This window comes from Nerophis lumbriciformis, linkage group LG03 (genome assembly GCF_033978685.3).
Source record: "Nerophis lumbriciformis linkage group LG03, RoL_Nlum_v2.1, whole genome shotgun sequence".
Taxonomy (NCBI): Eukaryota; Metazoa; Chordata; class Actinopteri; order Syngnathiformes; family Syngnathidae; genus Nerophis; species Nerophis lumbriciformis.
Window position 1 is genome coordinate 71229043 of NC_084550.2, and position 21067 is coordinate 71250109.

General features: G+C 38.1%; 1 protein-coding gene across 6 annotated transcripts in view; it reads right to left on the bottom strand.

Moving 5' to 3' along the window:
- Window positions 1-21067, bottom strand: part of LOC133589992 (vasoactive intestinal polypeptide receptor 1-like) — an 82270-nt gene that overhangs the window by 30662 nt on the left and 30541 nt on the right. For 4 of the 6 annotated variants that reach the window (XM_072912890.1, XM_072912887.1, XM_072912889.1 and 1 more), the window contains exons 3-9: window positions 18898-19005; window positions 18463-18745; window positions 16402-16534; window positions 16131-16284; window positions 9456-9516; window positions 4152-4221; window positions 3992-4086 (exon numbers count right to left, since the gene is read on the bottom strand). In XM_072912890.1, the coding sequence (XP_072768991.1) occupies window positions 3992-4086; window positions 4152-4221; window positions 9456-9516; window positions 16131-16284; window positions 16402-16534; window positions 18463-18745; window positions 18898-19005 (904 nt within the window). The remainder of the gene's footprint in view (window positions 1-3991; window positions 4087-4151; window positions 4222-9455; window positions 9517-16130; window positions 16285-16401; window positions 16535-18462; window positions 18746-18897; window positions 19006-21067) is intronic. The other 2 variants (XM_072912891.1, XM_072912888.1) reach the window with 1 other exon arrangement.

Here is a 21067-nt window from a genome sequence, read left to right on the forward strand (position 1 = left end):
ACTTTTAATGTCATTTTGATAGTAGGCTAATTTAGCTAATATAGACACTTACATCATGTTTTGCCTTCATTATAACACTTATATAAGACTTTTAATGTCATTTTGATAGTAGGCTAATTTAGCTAATATAGACACTTACATCATGTGTTGCCTTCATTATAACACTTATATAAGACTTTTAAAGTCATTTTGATAGTAGGCTAATATAGACACTTACATCATGTGTTGTCTTCATTATAACACTTATATAAGACTTTTAAAGTCATTTTGATAGTAAGCTAATATAACTAATATAGACACTTACATCATGTGTTGTCTTCATTATAACACTTATATAAGACTTTTAAAGTCATTTTGATAGTAGGCTAATATAGACACTTACATCATGGGTTGTCTTCATTATAACACTTATATAAGACTTTTAAAGTCATTTTGATAGTAGGCTAATATAGCTAATATAGACACTTACATCATGTGTTGTCTTCATTATAACACTTATATAAGACTTTTAAAGTCATTTTGATAGTAGGCTAATATAGACACTTACATCATGTGTTGTCTTCATTATAACACTTGTATAAGACTTTTAAAGTCATTTTGATAGTAGGCTAATATAGCTAATATAGACAGTTACGTCATGTGTTGCCTTCATTATAACACTTATATAAGAGTTTAAAGTCATTTTGATAGTAGGCTAATATAGACACTTACATCATGTGTTGTCTTCATTATAACACTTATATAAGACTTTTAATGTCATTTTGATAGTAGGCTAATATAGCTAATATAGACACTTACGTCATGTGTTGCCTTCATTATAACACTTATATAAGACTTTTAAAGTCATTTTGATAGTAGGCTAATATAGCTAATATAGACACTTACGTCATGTGTTGTCTTCATTATAACACTTATATAAGAGTTTAAAGTCATTTTGATAGTAGGCTAATATAGACACTTACATCATGTGTTGTCTTCATTATAACACTTATATAAGACTTTTAATGTCATTTTGATAGTAGGCTAATATAGCTAATATAGACACTTACATCATGTGTTGTCTTCATTATAACACTTATATAAGACTTTTAATGTCATTTTCATAGTAGGCTAATATAGCTAATATAGACACTTACATCATGTGTTGTCTTCATTATAACACTTATATAAGAGTTTAAAGTCATTTTGATAGTAGGCTAATATAGACACTTACATCATGTGTTGTCTTCCTTATAACTCTTATATAAGACTTTTAAAGTAATTTTGATAGTAGGCTAATATAGACACTTACATCATGTGTTGTCTTCATTATAACACTTATATAAGACTTTTAATGTCATTTTGATAGTAGGCTAATTTAGCTAATATAGACACTTACATCATGTGTTGCCTTCATTATAACACTTATATAAGACTTTTAATGTCATTTTTATAGTAGGCTAATTTAGCTAATATAGACACTTACATCATGTGTTGCCTTCATTATAACACTTACCGTATTTTCCGCACTATAAGGCGCACCTAAAAACCACAAATTTTCTCAAAAGCTGACAGTGCGCCTTATAACCCGGTGCGCTTTATATATGGATTAATATTAAGATTCATTTTCATAAAGTTTCGGTCTCGCAACTTCGGTAAACAGCCGCCATCTTTTTTCCCGGTAGAACAGGAAGCGCTTCTTCTTCTACGCAAGCAACCGCCAAGGTAAGCACCCGCCCCCATAGAACAGGAAGCGCTTCTTCTTCTACTGTAAGCAACCACCCGCCCGCGTAGAAGAAGAAAAAGCGCGCGGACGTTTCATTTCCTTTGTGTGTTTACATCTGTAAAGACCACAAAATGGCTCCTACTAAGCGACAGGTTTCCGGTTCATGAAAAGACGCAATCTCTCCATCCGCACACGGATTACTATTTCACAGCAACTGATATTCCTGTGAACCGCACTGTGGATACAACGGGAGCACGTACGGTGAATATTCGCACCACAGGGAATGAGAAGTCATCCTTCACTGTGGTTCTAGCTTGCCATGCTAATGGCCAGAAACTTCCACCCATGGTGATATTCAAAAGGAAGACCTTGCCAAAAGAGACCTTTCCAGCCGGCGTCATCATAAAAGCTAACTCGAAGGGATGGATGGATGAAGAAAAGATGAGCGAGTGGTTAAGGTAAGTTTAAGTTTACGCGAAGAGGCCGGGTGGCTTTTTTCACGCAGCTCCGTCCATGTTGATATACGACTCCATGCGCGCCCACATCACGCTGGTTTTTAATATATTATTAAAGTTTGACTGACCTATTTGACTGTTTTTTTGACATTCCTTTAGCGCAGTTAGATGCGGCTTACAACACGGGGCGGCTTATAGGTGGACAAAGTTTTGAAATATGCCGTTCATTGAAGGCGCGGCTTATAACCCAGGGCGCCTTATGGTGCGGAAAATACGGTATATAAGACTTTTAAAGTCATTTTGATAGTAGGCTAATATAGACATTTACATCATGTGTTGCCTTCATTATAACACTTATATAAGACTTTTAAAGTCATTTTGATAGTAAGCTAATATAACTAATATAGACACTTACATCATGTAACCTAAATCCACACCCCAATGTGCCTCATAGTGGTGCACACAAGGTAGATTGTAGAGTTGTATTTAAACATCCAGTATGTTTGTAACCTCCCCAGCTGTCAGCTCAAATGGTTTGACTAAACGCTGTAAAAGGTCAAAAGCAAGCAAAGTTCTGAGCGTGTGACCTTCTGTCCGCCGTCACTAAAGATACATCGCAGGCTTGCAGGCGATACACCACAGACTGATGACAAAAGCAACCTTTTTAAACTGGGAATCAATGGAAGGAAATCTGAAAAGAAGGTCTGTGAGGACGCTCGGATGGTGAAAAAGACATTTTTTGACACATTAAAGGACATGAAAGCCATTTTTGACACATTAAAGCAGGGCCGGCCCGTGGCATAGGCCGTATAGGCAAATGCTAAGGGCGCCGTCCATCAGGGGGCGCCATGCCAGTGCCACAAATGTTGGAGAAAAAAAAAAAAAAAGTTGGTACTATTATTTCTTAATACAAAAAAATAATCCCACGTTAATTAAAATGCAAAGTAAAGCCTATTTAATAGAAATATTATTTGTTACAACATTACGCCCCCCCCCCCCCCTACCTTCCCGTATCATGACTCTTTTTGGACGTCACCACATCAAAAAATCAACACAAGATGTCAAAACGGCCAAAACTGTCAGGTGCCCAGGGAAGAAAAAAGAGAAAAGAAGAGGAGGAGAAACGAGAAAAAGACAGAGGTAGCAGGTAGGTAACGTTATAGCCTACATGAAATTATTTGTCCGTTACAGAATGTGATAGTAACCTGGCTTTTTAGCATTAAGCTAATGTTACATGATTCGGCAATTGCTAATCAATAAATAGCTAGTTCTGTTTTAACGTCGGGTTAATATTGTGGAGGGGGCTAAATTGTTATGGAAAATAATAATGTAACGTTAGGTAATTACAGTACTCCCACCTTACATTCCTCAGGGACATTTGTATTAGATCTTTTAAGCAGGTGTTTTTTGTTTACATTGTTATTGCCTTCTGGTTAGCTAATGTTTGCCCTGCAGGTAATAGTCACTTTTCCACCCCTTTATATATTAGGTATAGTTGTAAGCCTAGTTTTTAAAGTGCACATCATTATTGTAAATTAAGCAATATGTATGTAAAAAATATTGTATTTCATATATTCGTTTTTTATTTTTTGCATTCATTTATTTATTCATATTTTTTTTTATCTTGTTAACTATTCTGATTGTTAATTTGCTTTCTTTAAGTAAAAAGAAAGGTCAAAGACAAAGCTATTCGGTTTCTTGTGAGTATATACACTTCACTGCCGATGTGGGGGGGGGCGCCACCTAAAATCTTGCCTATGGCGCCAGATTGGTTAGGGCCGGGCCTGCATTAAAGGACATGAAAAGTGAGACTTGCTCCTTCGGGACTCACACAAAATGTCCAGTGTCGTTGTTGCCAGACATGGTTGAAGATCTGAGCTTCTGGACCAGAATGCGGATCACGTTGACGAAGATGACGATGTTGACCTGTTGAGGATGCACTTCGTCGTTGGTATTTACGAACATTTCCACATAAAAGCTGATCAGCTCACCAGCAGTGAAGCAGTGATTGGCCCTTTGATGATCCACCAGATGCCAACATTGTCCGTGTCATCCCAGCAGCTGCACACCACAACATGTTGATACCAATCAAACATTAGAAAGAAACAAAGACAGATTAATGAGGATTAAAATGAATTATCTTTAATCGTGATTAATCAAAATGATTCCCGATGATTAATCTGATTCAAATGTGTAACCATTTAAATCAGACCTGGGCCAATGAAGGTCCGGGGGCCACATGGGGCCACATTGATCTTTTCAATCTGGACCGCCGGACATTCCCAAATGCTTTTTTTAGATGTTTAAGATGTAAAGTGTAGCTGCCATTATCATCTTTTATAATCACCTTCAACAATACTAAGTCTTTACATGCTTGGAATTTGCATCATATACTCGTTACTATGCTCATCTATTTACTTACTATGGTCATCTAATTAATTACTATGCTCATTTAATTAGTTACTATGCTCATTTAATTAGTTACTATGCTCATCTAATTAGTTACTACGGTAATCTATTTACTTACTATGCTCATCTAATTAGTTACTATGGTCATCTAATTAGTTACTATGGTCATCTAATTAGTTACTATGGTCATATACTTACTTACTATGCTCATCTAATTACTTACTATGATCATCTAATTAGTTACTATGGTCATCTAATTAGTTACTATGCTCATCTAATTAGTTAGTATGCTCATCTAATGAGTTACTATGCTCATCTAATTAGTTACTATGCTCATCTAATTACTTACTATGATCATCTAATTAGTTACTATGGTCATCTAATTAGTTACTATGCTCATCTAATTAGTTACTATGCTCATCTAATTACTTACTATGATCATCTAATTAGTTACTATAGTCATCTAATTAGTTACTATGCTCATCTAATTAGTTACTATGCTCATCTAATTAGTTACTACGGTCATCTAATTACTTACTATGGTCATCTAATTAGTTACTATGCTCATCTAATTAGCTACTATGATCATCTAATTAGTTACTGTGCTCATCTAATTACTTACTATGCTCATCTAATTAGTTAGTATGCTCATCTAATTAGTTACTACGGTCATCTAATTACTTACTATGATCATCTAATTACTTACTATGCTCATCTAATTAGTTACTATGCTCATCTAATTAGTTACTATGCTCATCTAATTAGTTACTACGGTCATCTAATTACTTACTATGATCATCTAATTAGTTACTATGCTCATCTATTTACTTACTATGCTCATCTAATTAGTTACTATGGTCATCTATTTACTTACTATGATCATCTAATTAGTTACTATGGTCATCTAATTAGTTACTATGCTCATCTAATTAGTTAGTATGCTCATCTAATGAGTTACTATGCTCATCTAATTAGTTACTATGCTCATCTAATTACTTACTATGATCATCTAATTAGTTACTATGGTCATCTAATTAGTTACTATGCTCATCTAATTAGTTACTATGCTCATCTAATTACTTACTATGATCATCTAATTAGTTACGATGGTCATCTAATTAGTTACTATGCTCATCTAATTAGTTACTATGCTCATCTAATTAGTTACGATGGTCATCTAATTAGTTACTATGCTCATCTAATTACTTACTATGATCATCTAATTAGTTACTATGCTCATCTAATTACTTACTATGGTCATCTAATTAGTTACTATGATCATCTAATTAGTTACAATGGTCATCTAATTAGTTACTATGGTCACTACGAGGTATCTCAGATTGTAGTTGGGGTTTTTCACTATGTTTGTTGCGTTTTGGTTGTGTTTGGTTTGATTGTAAAATATGTTGTCAATATTCAGTGTTTTATCCTTCATAGTTAATATTGTAAATCCCACATTACATTCTGGGGGTCTCATTCAGTAAAAAAAAAAAAAATTCAAATTCCATTCTGTTTTTTAAGGCGGTCTGTCATAACGTTTTTAGCTTTCAATCATTATTGTGAGGTTTTGTATTAGTGTTCCTAAAAATAGATCTACCGGCCCCCAGACACGCTTTTTTATCTAAATGTGGCCCCACGATTAAAATAATTGCCCAGGCCTGATTTAAATGATGATAATAATAATAACAATAGTATGAATAATACAATTATAATAATAATAACAAAGTGGTACCACAACCTACACGCTCAATTCACTTGAGCTCTCAAAACAATTGCAATATTTTTTTAAATTGTATTTAATTTTTGCGTGGCTGCTGGTTGCAGGAGCCCTGTGTGCTTTTGTGTCCTCTTTTGTGTTTTTTGTCAAGGGGTTCTGCACTGCTTTTTGATGCTTTGTTGTGGACTTCTGGCTCTATCTGGTGTTTGCACCAGAGACCAGCTGTTGGCTCTCTGCCACACCCGAGTCTGTAAGGGGGATGCGGAGAAGGAGACGGGGGCGTCAGGAGGGGCGGGCTTTGTAGGGCCCTGGCTAGATGGGGAGGGTTCGGTCTCCCTGGACGGATTCTCGCTCATCGGCCGGGAGCTGGTGGGCAGCCTAGGATGTAGTCGGCTCTCTTGGTTCCTTTGTCAAGTTTGTTCCTGTCTCTAGCAGACAATAGCGTGGAACACCACGTGTATGGGTGTGAACATAGTGTTTGTTTGTCTATGCATGGAGCATATGTGCGCAATTTGTATTATGTATTGCTTATTTGGGGGTTTACTTTTGTAGCTGTATGTAGATTGTCTGTTTTGTGTCTCTCTCCCTTGGAATGTGAAGACCTCCCCCCATTGGTTTCTTATCAGTGGTGCGAGAGGGAGATGGGGGTTGTCTTTGTGTGAGAAGAAGTTGGTTTTCCCCTTGGAATGCCAGATCAACTAAAGCAGCCGATATGGATGTATTGATTAAGTTGATCTCAATACAAAGCTTTGGTATAAACTAGTGATGGGTTGATGAGGCGTCATGAAGCGTTTCGACACATTGCAAAACTGTATTGATACTGTGTCGATACTGTGTCACTAAATACTGACATCTGCTGGACATTAAAAATCCCTACAGGCAACCTATGGACCGACTCAACTGACACTGATTTGATGCCCTAGTACAGGGGTCACCAACCTTTTTGAAACCAAAAACTACTTCTTGGGTACTGATTAATGCGAAGGGCTACCAGTTTGATACACACTTTAATAAATAAATATATTGTCATTTGTAAGTTACACATAAGTGTGATTTAAACAAGAATAGCTAAATAAATACATTTATATATATAAAAAAATGGGTATTTCTGTCTGTCATTCCGTCATACTTTTTTTTTTCCTTTTACGGAAGGTTTTTTGTAGAGAATAAATGATGAAAAAACACTTAATTGAACGGTTTAAAAGAGGAGAAAACACGAAAAAAATTAAAATAAAATTTTGAAACATAGTTTATCTTCAATTTCGACTCTTTAAAATTCAAAATTCAACCGACAAAAAAAAGAGAAAAACTAGCTAATTTGAAATCTTTTGGAAAAAATTAAAAAAATAATTTATGGAACATCATTAGTAATTTTTCCTGATTAAGATACATTTTAGAATTTTGATGACATGTTTTAAATTGGTTAAAATCCAATCTGCACTTTGTTAGAATATTTAACAAATTGGACCAAGCTATATTTCTAACAAAGACAAATCAGTATTTCTTCTAGATTTTCCAGAACAAAAATTTTAAAAGAAATTCAAAATACTTTGAAATAAGATTTAAATTTGATTCTACAGATTTTCTAGATTTGCCAGAATAATTTTTATGAATTTTAATCATAGTAAGTTTGAAGAAATATTTCACAAATATTCTACGTCGAAAAAACAGAAACTAAAATGATTATTCTTTACAATAAAAAAACATTTTTTTTACTTGAACATTGATTTAAATTGTCAGGAAAGAAGAGGAAGAAATTTAAAAGGTAAAAAGGTGTATTTGTTTAAAAATCCTAAAATCATTTTTAAGGTTGTATTTTTTCTCTAAAATTGTATTTCTAAAAGTAATAAGAAGCAAAGTCAAAAATAAATGAATTTATTTAAACAAGTGAAGACCCATCCATCCATCCATTTTCTACCGCTTATTCCAAGTGAAGACCAAGTCTTTAAAATATTTTCTTGGATTTTCAAATTCTATTTGAGTTTTGTCTCTTTTAGAATTAAAAATGTGGAGCAAAGCGAGACCAGCTTGCTAGTAAATAAATAAAATTTAAAAAATAGAGGCAGCTCACTGGTAAGTGCTGCTCTTTGAGCTATTTTTAGAACAGGCCAGCGGGCGACTGATCTGGTCCTTACGGGCTACCTGGTGACCGCGGGCACCGCGTTGGTGACCCCTGCCCTAGTATATACAATAATATAAACCAAGTCATTGTATTTCATTTAGGATTATTTCATATCTTCATTTAAATAAAAATATATTTTTATCTTTTTTAGATACAGTCAATAAATAATGTGAACATGTATCATAACATGGAAATCTAAGAGAACGTGTTGTGGATGATTGTGGACTGGAAATTTTTTTAATTTTATTTTTTACACATTTAAAAAAAAAAGAAAAAAAAAAAGTTTTTCCGACGTATTACATTTTAGACGATTTCTCTTCTTAGTTATTATTTCTCCGGCTGTAGAAAAGAGCCGCTCACAGGGCACAGAGGAGGCGACACAGTTGGCGTATCGGTCACGTGACCAAAACAGCTCATGATCGGTCACGTGACTTTCTAAAAGCGGTACGCGCACCGACACAGGGTTTTGCTCTATGAGCTCGACGCATGCGCCGATGCATCGGTGTTGCGGGACCCATCACTAGTATAAACTTGAAAATATTGCAATTCTGTCTTGATGGTCCTTCTTACTCAGCATATATGTCATCGAAAGAACTTGGGATTGACCAATAACTTAGATTCCCTTGGAGGAAGAACTGGTCCGACGCAACAATACACATGCTTAAATCAATCATTTTTTAAAAATTTGATCAGGAGTTAATTCGTTATTTTGACAGCTCTGGTTGTTAATGGTGTGTTTCTCTGATTCATATTTTCTCCCAGGCGCTAACTTTCTAAATTCTGGGTGGCTGGAGGGGAGGATTGTGTGGATTTATGGCTGCGAGCTGTGGGCTGTGACAATTACTACTTGATGGCGGGGAGAGAGAATCAAATGATGTTTGCAATTTAAAGCATGACAAATAGCCGAGAGATACCGGTAAGTTGCGGTACCACTGTGTGTCATATATCATACTGTACGTCATAAATCATACTGTGTGTCATATATCATACTGTACGTCATAAATCATACTGTACGTCATAAATCATACTGTGTGTCATATATCATACCCTCTGTTGTCAAAGAAGAATCTGGTCAGGATCCAAAGTATGAGAATGGCAGACGGGAGCCCTGAGAAACAAAAACACATGTGTATGAATTCATGACTGTGAATACTCTTCAGGTTACTGTAATCTCAACTGGACTGTTCAGTTTGTCTTAGATGACCTTTGACCTCTTTCTCAACCAAGCTGCATTAGATAAGACACATCTTGTCTGAGAGAATGGTGCAGGACCCAAAGTATTTCTCCTCTAGAGAGGATGGTTTGGCTCTATTGAACATATACAGTACATATACTGTATATATACATATACTTTATATATACATATACATATACTGTACATATACATATGCATATACTGTACATATACATATACATATACAGTACATATACATATACATATACTGTACATATACATATACTGTACATATACAGTACATATGCATATACTGTACATATACATATGCATATACTGTACATATACATACACTGTACATATACATAAACATATACTGTGCATATCCATATACATATACTGTACATATACATATACATATAATGTACATATACATATACTGTATATATACAAACACATACACTGTACATATACATATACATATACTGTACATATACATACACATATAATGTACACATACATATACATATACTGTACATATACATATACATATAATGTACATATACATATACATATAATGTACATATACATATTATAGTGCAAAACGACAGCTGTTAATGCTGAAATATATGTTATTATATATATTAGGTGAGGGAGGGGAGCAGTGAGCAGCAGCAGTGGCCGCTCTCGGGAATCATTTTGGTGATTTAACCCCCAATTCCGACCCTTGATGGTGAGAGCCAAGCATGACATCATTGCACTCGGAAGGTTTCCTTGTTCTTCAGGGGATTTTTCCCTGAAGAGCAGGGAAACCTGCGAAACAGCCTCTGTGATTTTTCCTGACCTAATGTACAGGTAAAAGCCAGTAAATTAGAATATTTTGAAAAACTTGATTTATTTCAGTAATTGCATTCAAAAGGTGTAACTTGTACATTATATTTATTCATTGCACACAGACTGATGCATTCAAATGTTTATTTCATTTCATTTTGATGATTTGAAGTGGCAACAAATGAAAATCCAAAATTCCGTGTGTCACAAAATTAGAATATTACTTAAGGCTAATACAAAAAAGGGATTTTTAGAAATGTTGGCCAACTGAAAAGTATGAAAATGAAAAATATGAGCATGTACAATACTCAATACTTGGTTGGAGCTCCTTTTGCCTCAATTACTGCGTTAATGCGGCGTGGCATGGAGTCGATGAGTTTCTGGCACTGCTCAGGTGTTATGAGAGCCCAGGTTGCTCTGATAGTGGCCTTCAACTCTTCTGCGTTTTTGGGTCTGGCATTCTGCATCTTCCTTTTCACAATACCCCACAGATTTTCTATGGGGCTAAGGTCAGGGGAGTTGGCGGGCCAATTTAGAACAGAAATACCATGGTCCGTAAACCAGGCACGGATAGATTTTGCGCTGTGTGCAGGCGCCAAGTCCTGTTGGAACTTGAAATCTCCATCTCCATAGAGCAGGTCAGCAGCAGGAAGCATGAAGTGCTCTAAAACTTGCTGGTAGACGGCTGCGTTGACCCTGGATCTCAGGAAACAGAGTGGACCGACACCAGCAGATGGTATGGCACCCCAAACCATCACCCAACCATGCAAATTTTGCATTTCCTTTGGAAATCGAGGTCCCAGAGTCTGGAGGAAGACAGGAGAGGCACAGGATCCACGTTGCCTGAAGTCTAGTGTAAAGTTTCCACCATCAGTGATGGTTTGGGGTGCCATGTCATCTGCTGGTGTCGGTCCACTCTGTTTCCTGAGATCCAGGGTCAACGCAGCCGTCTACCAGCAAGTTTTAGAGCACTTCATGCTTCCTGCTGCTGACCTGCTCTATGGAGATGGAGATTTCAAGTTCCAACAGGACTTGGCCCCTGCACACAGCGCAAAATCTACCCGTGCCTGGTTTACGGACCATGGTATTTCTGTTCTAAATTGGCCCGCCAACTCCCCTGACCTTAGCCCCATAGAAAATCTGTGGGGTCTTGTGAAAAGGAAGATGCAGAATGCCAGACCCAAAAACACAGAAGAGTTGAAGGCCACTATCAGAGCAACCTGGGCTCTCATAACACCTGAGCAGTGCCAGAAACTCATCGACTCCATGCCACGCCGCATTAACGCAGTAATTGAGGCAAAAGGAGCTCCAACCAAGTATTGAGTATTGTACATGCTCATATTTTTAATTTTCATACTTTTCAGTTGGCCAACATTTCTAAAAATCCCTTTTTTGTATTAGCCTTAAGTAATATTCTAATTTTGTGACACATGGAATTTTGGATTTTCATTTGTTGCCACTTCAAATCATCAAAATTAAATGAAATAAACATTTGAATGCATCAGTCTGTGTGCAATGAATAAATATAATGTACAAGTTACACCTTTTGAATGCAATTACTGAAATAAATCAAGTTTTTCAAAATATTCTAATTTACTGGCTTTTACCTGTATATATACTGTATATATATATATATATATATATATATGTATGCAGTGTGCTCTGGGACTCCTCCTAGAGTTACAAAATGTAATTTCACTTTTAATGCCTTGATTCCTAACCACTAAGCCACAGCACATGTGGACTTAGGCAAATTAGATATGTCACCAAGATTATTCCATTTGATTTCCTCTAGTTGGCTACAGTCTGGTGGGGTGTGTAATTTCACCCATTTGGGTTAAAAATATTTTACGCCAATCAGTAATTATAATCTGCAAGTGTCGGTGCTGTCTAGAGCTTGGCAGAGTAACCGTGTAATACTCTTCCATATCAGTAGGTGGCAGCAGGTAGCTAATTGCTTTGTAAAGGTCGTATTTAATGCTTAAACCAAAAATAAACAAAAGGCATTGAAACTAAGGGATGGCTATGGAAAACGAAACTAAAACCGAACCGGCTGCAAAGTAAACGAAAACAGAATGCTGGACGACAGCAAAGACTTACAGCGTGTGGAGCAGACGGCGTCCACAAAGTACATCCGAACATGACATGACAATCAACAATTTCCGCACAAAGAAGGATAGCCTCCGCACTACTGAAACAGTCTTGATTGCTAAAACAAAGCAGGTATGGGGAATAGCGTTCAAAGGAAGACATGAAACTGCTACAAGAAAATACCAACAAAACAGGAAAAGCCACCAAAATAAAGGCGCAAGACACTACACACAGGAAAACAGCAAAAAAGTCCAAATAAGTCACGGCGTGATGTGATTTTTAATTTTGATTTCCCCTCGAGGATTAATAAAGTATTTCTGATTCTGATTCTCTACTTTTAGACAAGAGCTATATCGATGCATGCTTGGTTATGATTTGAATTCATATCCAACAATTGCAACAATGACTTTTTACTGTCAATATCAACTACCAATTTTACATTTGTAATGTTTTCTGCTGGTGGTGTGCCTCCGCATTTTTTCAATGAACAAAAATGTGCCTTGGCTCTGTTGCGTCGGACCAGTTCTTCCTCCAAGGGAATCTAAGTTACTGGTCAATCCCAAGTTCTTTAGATGACATATATGCTGAGTAAGAAGGACCCTCAAGACAGTTTTGGAATATTATCAAGTTTTACTGAAAGTTTCAGGAGAACCACCTAGACCAATACATTCATACCGACTTCCTAAGTTGTTCTGGCATTCCAAGGGAAAAGGCAACTCATTTCACACAAAGAAAGACCCCCCTACCCCCCAAACACTGATAAGAAGAGAGACGTGGGGGTTGTCTTCCCATTCCAATTGGAATATTATCAAGTTTTACTGAAAGTTTCAGGAGAACCAGATAGACCAATACATTCATACCGACTTCCTAAGTTGTTCTGGCATTCCAAGGGAAAAGGCAACTCATTTCACACAAAGAAAGACCCCCCCCTCAACACTGATAAGAAGAGAGACGTGGGGGTTGTCTTCACATTCCAATGGTTTACGACCCTGTCTAAAGAAACTGGTCGAATACACAGAGGAAAAGTATTAGGCGCTACTCTAACATGGCTATCTAAAAAGAAAGAACTCTTAATCATATCTGCCTCCTTTCCACAGCTCCAAAAGGGTTGAAAAACACTGGCTTAGTGTTTAGGAATCAAGGCATTTGAAGGTAAATTACATTTTGTAACTCTAGGAGGAGCCCCAGAGCCAAAAATGGAATGTTTTCTTACTTCAACTTGACATATATGCTGAATAAGAAGGACCGTCAAGAAAGTTTTGGAATATTATCAAGTTTTACTGAAAATTTCAGGAGAACCACCGAGACCAACACATTCATACCGACTTCCTAAGTTGTTCTGGCATTCCAAGGGAAAAGGCAACTCATTTCACACAAAGAAAGACCCCCCCTCAACACTGATAAAAAGAGAGACGTGGGGCTTGTCTTCACATTCCAATGGTTTACGACCGTGTCTAAAGAAACTGGTCGAAAACAAAGAGGAAAAGTATTAGGCGCTACTCTAACATGGCTATCTAAAAATAAATAACTCTTAATCATATCTGCCTCCTTTCCACAGCTCCAAAAAGGTTGAAAAACACTGGCTTAGTGGTTAGGAATCAAGGCATTAAAAGGTAAATTACATTTTGTAACTCTAGGAGGAGCCCCAGAGCCAAAAATGTAATGTTTTCTTACTTCAACTTGACATATATGCTGAATAAGAAGGACCGTCAAGAAAGTTTTGGAATATTATCAAGTTTTACTGAAAGTTTCAGGAGAACCAGATAGACCAATACATTCATACCGACTTCCTAAGTTGTTCTGGCATTCCAAGAGAAAAGGCAACTCATTTCACACAAAGAAAGACCCCCCCTCAACACTGATAAGAAGAGAGACGTGGGGCTTGTCTTCACATTCCAATGGTTTACGACCGTGTCTAAAGAAACTGGTCGAATACACAGAGGAAAAGTATTAGGCGCTACTCTAACATGGCTATCTAAAAATAAATAACTCTTAATCATATCTGCCTCCTTTCCACAGCTCCAAAAAGGTTGAAAAACACTGGCTTAGTGGTTAGGAATCAAGGCATTAAAAGGTAAATTACATTTTGTAACTCTAGGAGGAGCCCCAGAGCGAAAATAATGGAATGTTTTCTTACTTCAACTTGACATATATGCTGAATAAGAAGGACCGTCAAGAAAGTTTTGGAATATTATCAAATTTTACTGAAAGTTTCAGGAGAACCAGATAGACCAATACATTCATACCGACTTCCTAAGTTGTTCTGGCATTCCAAGGGAAAAGGCAACTCATTTCACACAAAGAAAGACCCCCCCTCAACACTGATAAGAAGAGAGACGTGGGGCTTGTCTTCACATTCCAATGGTTTACGACCCTGTCTAAAGAAACTGGTCGAATACACAGAGGAAAAGTATTAGGCGCTACTCTAACATGGCTATCTAAAAATAAATAACTCTTAATCATATCTGCCTCCTTTCCACAGCTCCAAAAAGGTTGAAAAACACTGGCTTAGTGGTTAGGAATCAAGGCATTAAAAGGTAAATTACATTTTGTAACTCTAGGAGGAGCCCCAGAGCCAAAAATGGAATGTTTTCTTACTTCAACTTGACATATATGCTGAATAAGAAGGACCGTCAAGAAAGTTTTGGAATATTATCAAGTTTTACTGAAAGTTTCAGGAGAACCACCTAGACCAATACATTCATACTGACTTCCCAAGTTGTTCTGGCATTCCAAGGGAAAAGGCAACTCATTTCACACAAAGAAAGACCCCCCCTCAACACTGATAAGAAGAGAGACGTGGGGCTTGTCTTCACATTCCAATGGTTTACGACCCTGTCTAAAGAAACTGGTCGAATACACAGAGGAAAAGTATTAGGCGCTACTCTAACATGGCTATCTAAAAATAAATAACTCTTAATCATATCTGCCTCCTTTCCACAGCTCCAAAAAGGTTGAAAAACACTGGCTTAGTGTTTAGGAATCAAGGCATTTGAAGGTAAATTACATTTTGTAACTCTAGGAGGAGCCCCAGAGCCAAAAATTTAATGTTTTCTTACTTCAACTTGACATATATGCTGAATAAGGACCGTCAAGAAAGTTTTGGAATATTATCAAGTTTTACTGAAAGTTTCAGGAGAACCAGATAGACCAATACATTCATACCGACTTCCTAAGTTGTTCTGGCACTCCAAGGGAAAAGGCAACTCATTTCACACAAAGAAAGACCCCCCCTCAACACTGATAAGAAGAGAGACGTGGGGCTTGTCTTCACATTCCAATGGTTTACGACCGTGTCTAAAGAAACTGGTCGAATACACAGAGGAAAAGTATTAGGCGCTACTCTAACATGGCTATCTAAAAATAAATAACTCTTAATCATATCTGCCTCCTTTCCACAGCTCCAAAAAGGTTGAAAAACACTGGCTTAGTGGTTAGGAATCAAGGCATTAAAAGGTAAATTACATTTTGTAACTCTAGGAGGAGCCCCAGAGCCAAAAATGGGATGTTTTCTTACTTCAACTTGACTTGGCCTAACAGCAGAAATGGACGAGCAGCTTCTTCGTCCTTCATTCGCCCAAGATAAGAAGTAACTCCCAATTAACACCAAATACAAATGTCCTCACCCCATCCAATCAGGATGTACCACCAGAAGTATTTCCTCTGGGAGACGAAGGTCAGAGCCAGGAGGGTCTGCAGATACATGCCCTCCACCAGCAGCCAGAAGTAATTGGCCAGGATGCTAAACTGGAAGAAGGCCACAGCGGACTTGCACGCCGTCTGAGGAGGGGAAGACTTTGTTAGAAGACTGGATGGACGTGGCTCTGACGCACTACTTCAGCTCAATTAGCTTTTGAAGTTGGCAGAGAAAGAAAGTGCTGAGGTGAGATGTCTCACGGTGGACATGGAGCAGTGGTCCAGCGTCTGGTCAGCAAACAGCACGGTGTCTTTGATGAAAACAGCGCTGGCTCTCAGGATGAAGGAGGAGAACAAGTTGATGTGGATGTAGTTCCTGGTGCAGCGGAACTTTCTGCATGCAGCAAAATAAGGGAAATGAGCACTCATCCTCTCACTTTCTGTTGGAGGTTGTGGGCGCTACACCACGCAACCTCCAGCCATTCATTACACACCCTTCTATTAAATAACTCTCTTAGAATGAAGAATCTGGAATGAGAAATTGTATTATATATAATCCAATATATAATTATATTGGATTATATATAATTGTATATATATACAGTATATAATTATATATATACATATATATATATATATATATATATATATATATATATATATATATATATATATATATATATATATATTTATATATATATATATATATATATATATATATATATATATATATATATATATATATATATATATATATATATATATATATATATATATATATATATATATATATATATATATATATATATATATTCTCATCCACAACAGTACACCATGGCAAAAAAAGAACAATGCAACATTTGACGTCACTATGGGAAGTTTTGACGGAGCAGAAACGTGTGAACTCGTTGGGAGTTTCCTCCTCTCCCAGCTCGCTAGCCTCAATCTGAACCTTGGTATTTACCGTGATGACGGACTGGCAGTGTGTCGCGCCTCGCCAAGGAGCAGCGAGAATACCAAGAAGCGCATATGCCAAATTTTCAAAGAGAACGGCCTACGGATCACGATTGAAGCCAACAAGCAAACCGTCAACTTCCTTGACGTCACTTTCAACCTGAGAAATAACAGCTACCAACCATTCACGAAACCCAACACAACACTCCAATACGTGCACCATGACAGCAACCACCCACCCACCACCACGAAAAGAATACCTACCGGAATTAATAAAAGGCTATCGATGCTGTCATCTAGCAAAGCTGAATTTGACCAAGCAACCCCCCCGTACCAAAAAGCCCTTGATGAAAGCGGATACAATTTCACCCTCACCTATGAACCCACGCCAGAAAACCAGCCAAAAAAGAACAGAAAACGAAACGACATCATCTGGTACAACCCCCCATACAGCAAAAACGTCTCAACTAACATTGGACACAAATTCCTCAATCTGATTGACAAACACTTTCCCAAAGACAACACCCTAAGAAAAGTATTCAACAAGAACAACATTAAATTGAGCTACAGCTGTATGAACAATATACGACAAATCATCTCAAACCACAACAAAACAATTGCAAATGAGCCGTCGGCCCCCGGACAGAGCGACTCCAAAACCAACAAAGGCTGTAACTGTCGAAAGAAACCTGATTGCCCTCTCAACGGGGGGTGCTTACAAACATCAGTTGTCTACCAATCTAAGGTAATACGCAAGGACATTAACACATCCGACACATATGTAAGATTAACCGAGGGAGAATTCAAAACCAGATGGAACAATCACAAGGCTTCTTTCAGGAACCAAAACCTGCGGAATACCACAGAACTCAGCAAACACATTTGGGACCTCAAAGACAATAATGTTGAATATTCAATAACATGGCAAATTCTTGCATCCAGCACACCTTACAATAGTGGTAATAAAAGATGCAACCTATGCTTGAAAGAGAAACTGTTTATTATATACCGCCCAGACCTGTCATCCCTCAACAAGCGCAGCGAAATTGTATCAGCATGCCGCCACAGACGGAAACACCTCCTAGGTAACACATGAGCCAATCACCACGCCCCTACGCCAGCCTGTACCCACCCACTCTGTGCCCTATATAAACCATGGTATGTGAATGCTCCCATTAAAATCTCCTGATGATTGAGGGAACCCCTCATGAAACAGGCCTGTAGAGATGAAGTAGTCTTGTGATTTTTTTCCCACACATACATATATATATATATATATATATATATATATATATATGTATATATATATATATATATATATATATATATATATATATATATATGTAAAACGTAGTTGACTAGTTCTACCTGAATGCTGTGAACACCACAACGGCCGTGATGAGGGAGATGAGCGAGGTGGCGTAGCCGACAGTGTAGACTTGTCTGAAGGTGTAGAGATATTTGGTCTGCAGGCAGAGAGCGACACAACGTGAGTGAGGCGCCCTGAAATGGGCCTTAACCCTAACCCACGTAGCAGTGTGAGTCAACACCTCCGATTCCGGCTCGCCGTCGTCACTGAAAACACAGACCTCCTCGTAGGGCGGATACATGTCTGACCAGCCGTCTGCAGTGCAGTTCCTGTAAACAAACCCTGCACACACACACAGAGGACACGGACAAGCTATTGGAAATCAAAGTCTGACAGATGGCGTCGTAAAAGTTAGCGAGGGCGTGCAGAACATAAACCTCAACCATCCGTCCAATCATCATCATTATTGATGGACGCGGCCACTCGGAACCAACCTTGGCTGCTGGAGAAATGCTGGAAGACGTCAGAGCACGACACGTTGGCCACCTGACCCACGTCGGCTGTCCTCCAGCATCCAACGTTGTCCCATTCCGTTTTACAGCCTGCAAGCATCAACACACTGGATTTGTTTTCTGCTCTGTTCACAACAAGAAAGCTTAGGACTCAACTTTTGCTGGAAAATGCCTTTACAATCTGAAAAGTGTCCTTTTTCTAAGGCTCACATTCAGTCCAGTCGTGAATATGATACATTGTGTGAATCTATACCTCCTCTAAGTGTGCAAACTTGTAGGACTTCACAGTATTGTCACATAGCGATATATTGCAATATTCTACAGAGTTCAGAGACAAATTTAATTGACAAGTTTGACAGTGCATCTGGAAAGTATTCACAGCTTTTTCCACATTTTGTTTTGTTACAGCCTTATTCTAAAATGTAACAAATTATTTTTGGCCTTAAAATTCTACAGACAATACCCCATAATGACAATGTGAAAAGTTTTTTTTGAAAATGTATTGAAGATTAAAAAAAACTAAGTGATCACATGTACATAAGTATTCACAGCCTTTGCTCAATACTTTGTTGATGCACATTGGGCAGCAATTACAGCCTCAAGTCTTTTTGAATACCATGCCAAAAACTTGGCACACCTTTCTTTGGGCAGTTTCGCCCGTTCGTCTTTGCAGCACCTCTCAAGCTCCATCAGGTTGGGTGAGAGGCAGGAACTCGGATATGGTCAGGATAGAGGGAAAGATGAATGCAACTATGTGCAGAGACATCCCGGATGAAGATGGTCAGGCTTGACGGAACGATGAATGCATCAATGTGCAGAGACATCCTGGATGAAGATGGTCAGGATAGAGGGAAAGATGAATGCAGCAATGTGCAGAGACATCCCGGATGAAGATGGTCAGGATAGACGGAAAGATGAATGCAGCAACGTATTTTGAAAAGTCATATAAATTATGCACTTAAGTAATTTACTGCGATTAAAATGCAAACATGTGAGGCAGGAACTCAGAGATGGTCAGGATAGAGGGAAAGATGAATGCAGCAATGTGCAGAGACATCCCGGATGAAAATGGTCAGGATAGAGGGATAGATGAATGCAGCAATGTGCAGAGACATCCCGAATGAAGATGGTCAGGATAGACGGAACGGTGAATGCAGCAATGTGCAGAGACATCCCGGATGAAGATGGTCAGGATAGAGGGAAAGATGAATGCAGTAATGTGCAGAGACATCCCGGTTGAAGATGGTCAGGATAGAGGGAAAGATGAATGCAGCAATGTGCAGAGACATCCCGGATGAAGATGGTCGGGATAGACGGCAAGATGAATGCAGCAACGTATTTTGAAAAGTCATATAAATTATGCACTAAAGTAATTTACTGCGATTAAAATGCAAACATGTGAGGCAGGAACTCGGAGATGGTCAGGATAGAGGGAAAGATGAATGCAGCAATGTGCAGAGACATCCTGGATGAAGATGGTCAGGATAGAGGGAAAGATGAATGCAGTAATGTGCAGAGACATCCCGGATGAAGATGGTCAGGATAGAGGGAAAGATGAATGCAGCAATGTGCAGAGACATCCCGGATGAAGATGGTCGGGATAGACGGCAAGATAAATGCAGCAACGTATTTTGAAAAGTCATATAAATTATGCACTTAAGTAATTTACTGCGATTAAAATGCAAACATGTGAGGCAGGAACTCGGAGATGGTCAGGATAGAGGGAAAGATGAATGCAGCAATGTGCAGAGACATCCCGGATGAAGATGGTCAGGATAGACGGAAAGGTGAATGCAGCAATGTGCAGAGACATCCCGGATGAAGATGGTCAGGATTGACGGAACGATGAATGCAGCAATGTGCAGAGACATCCCGGATGAAGATGGTCAGGATAGAGGGAAAGATGAATGCAGCAATGTGCAGAGACATCCCGGATGAAGATGGTCAGAATAGACGGAACGGTGAATGCAGCAATGTGCAGAGACATCCCGGATGAAGATGGTCAGGATAGAGGGAAAGATGAATGCAGTAATGTGCAGAGACATCCCGGTTGAAGATGGTCAGGATAGAGGGAAAGATGAATGCAGCAATGTGCAGAGACATCCCGGTTGAAGATGGTCAGGATAGAGGGAAAGATGAATGCAGCAATGTG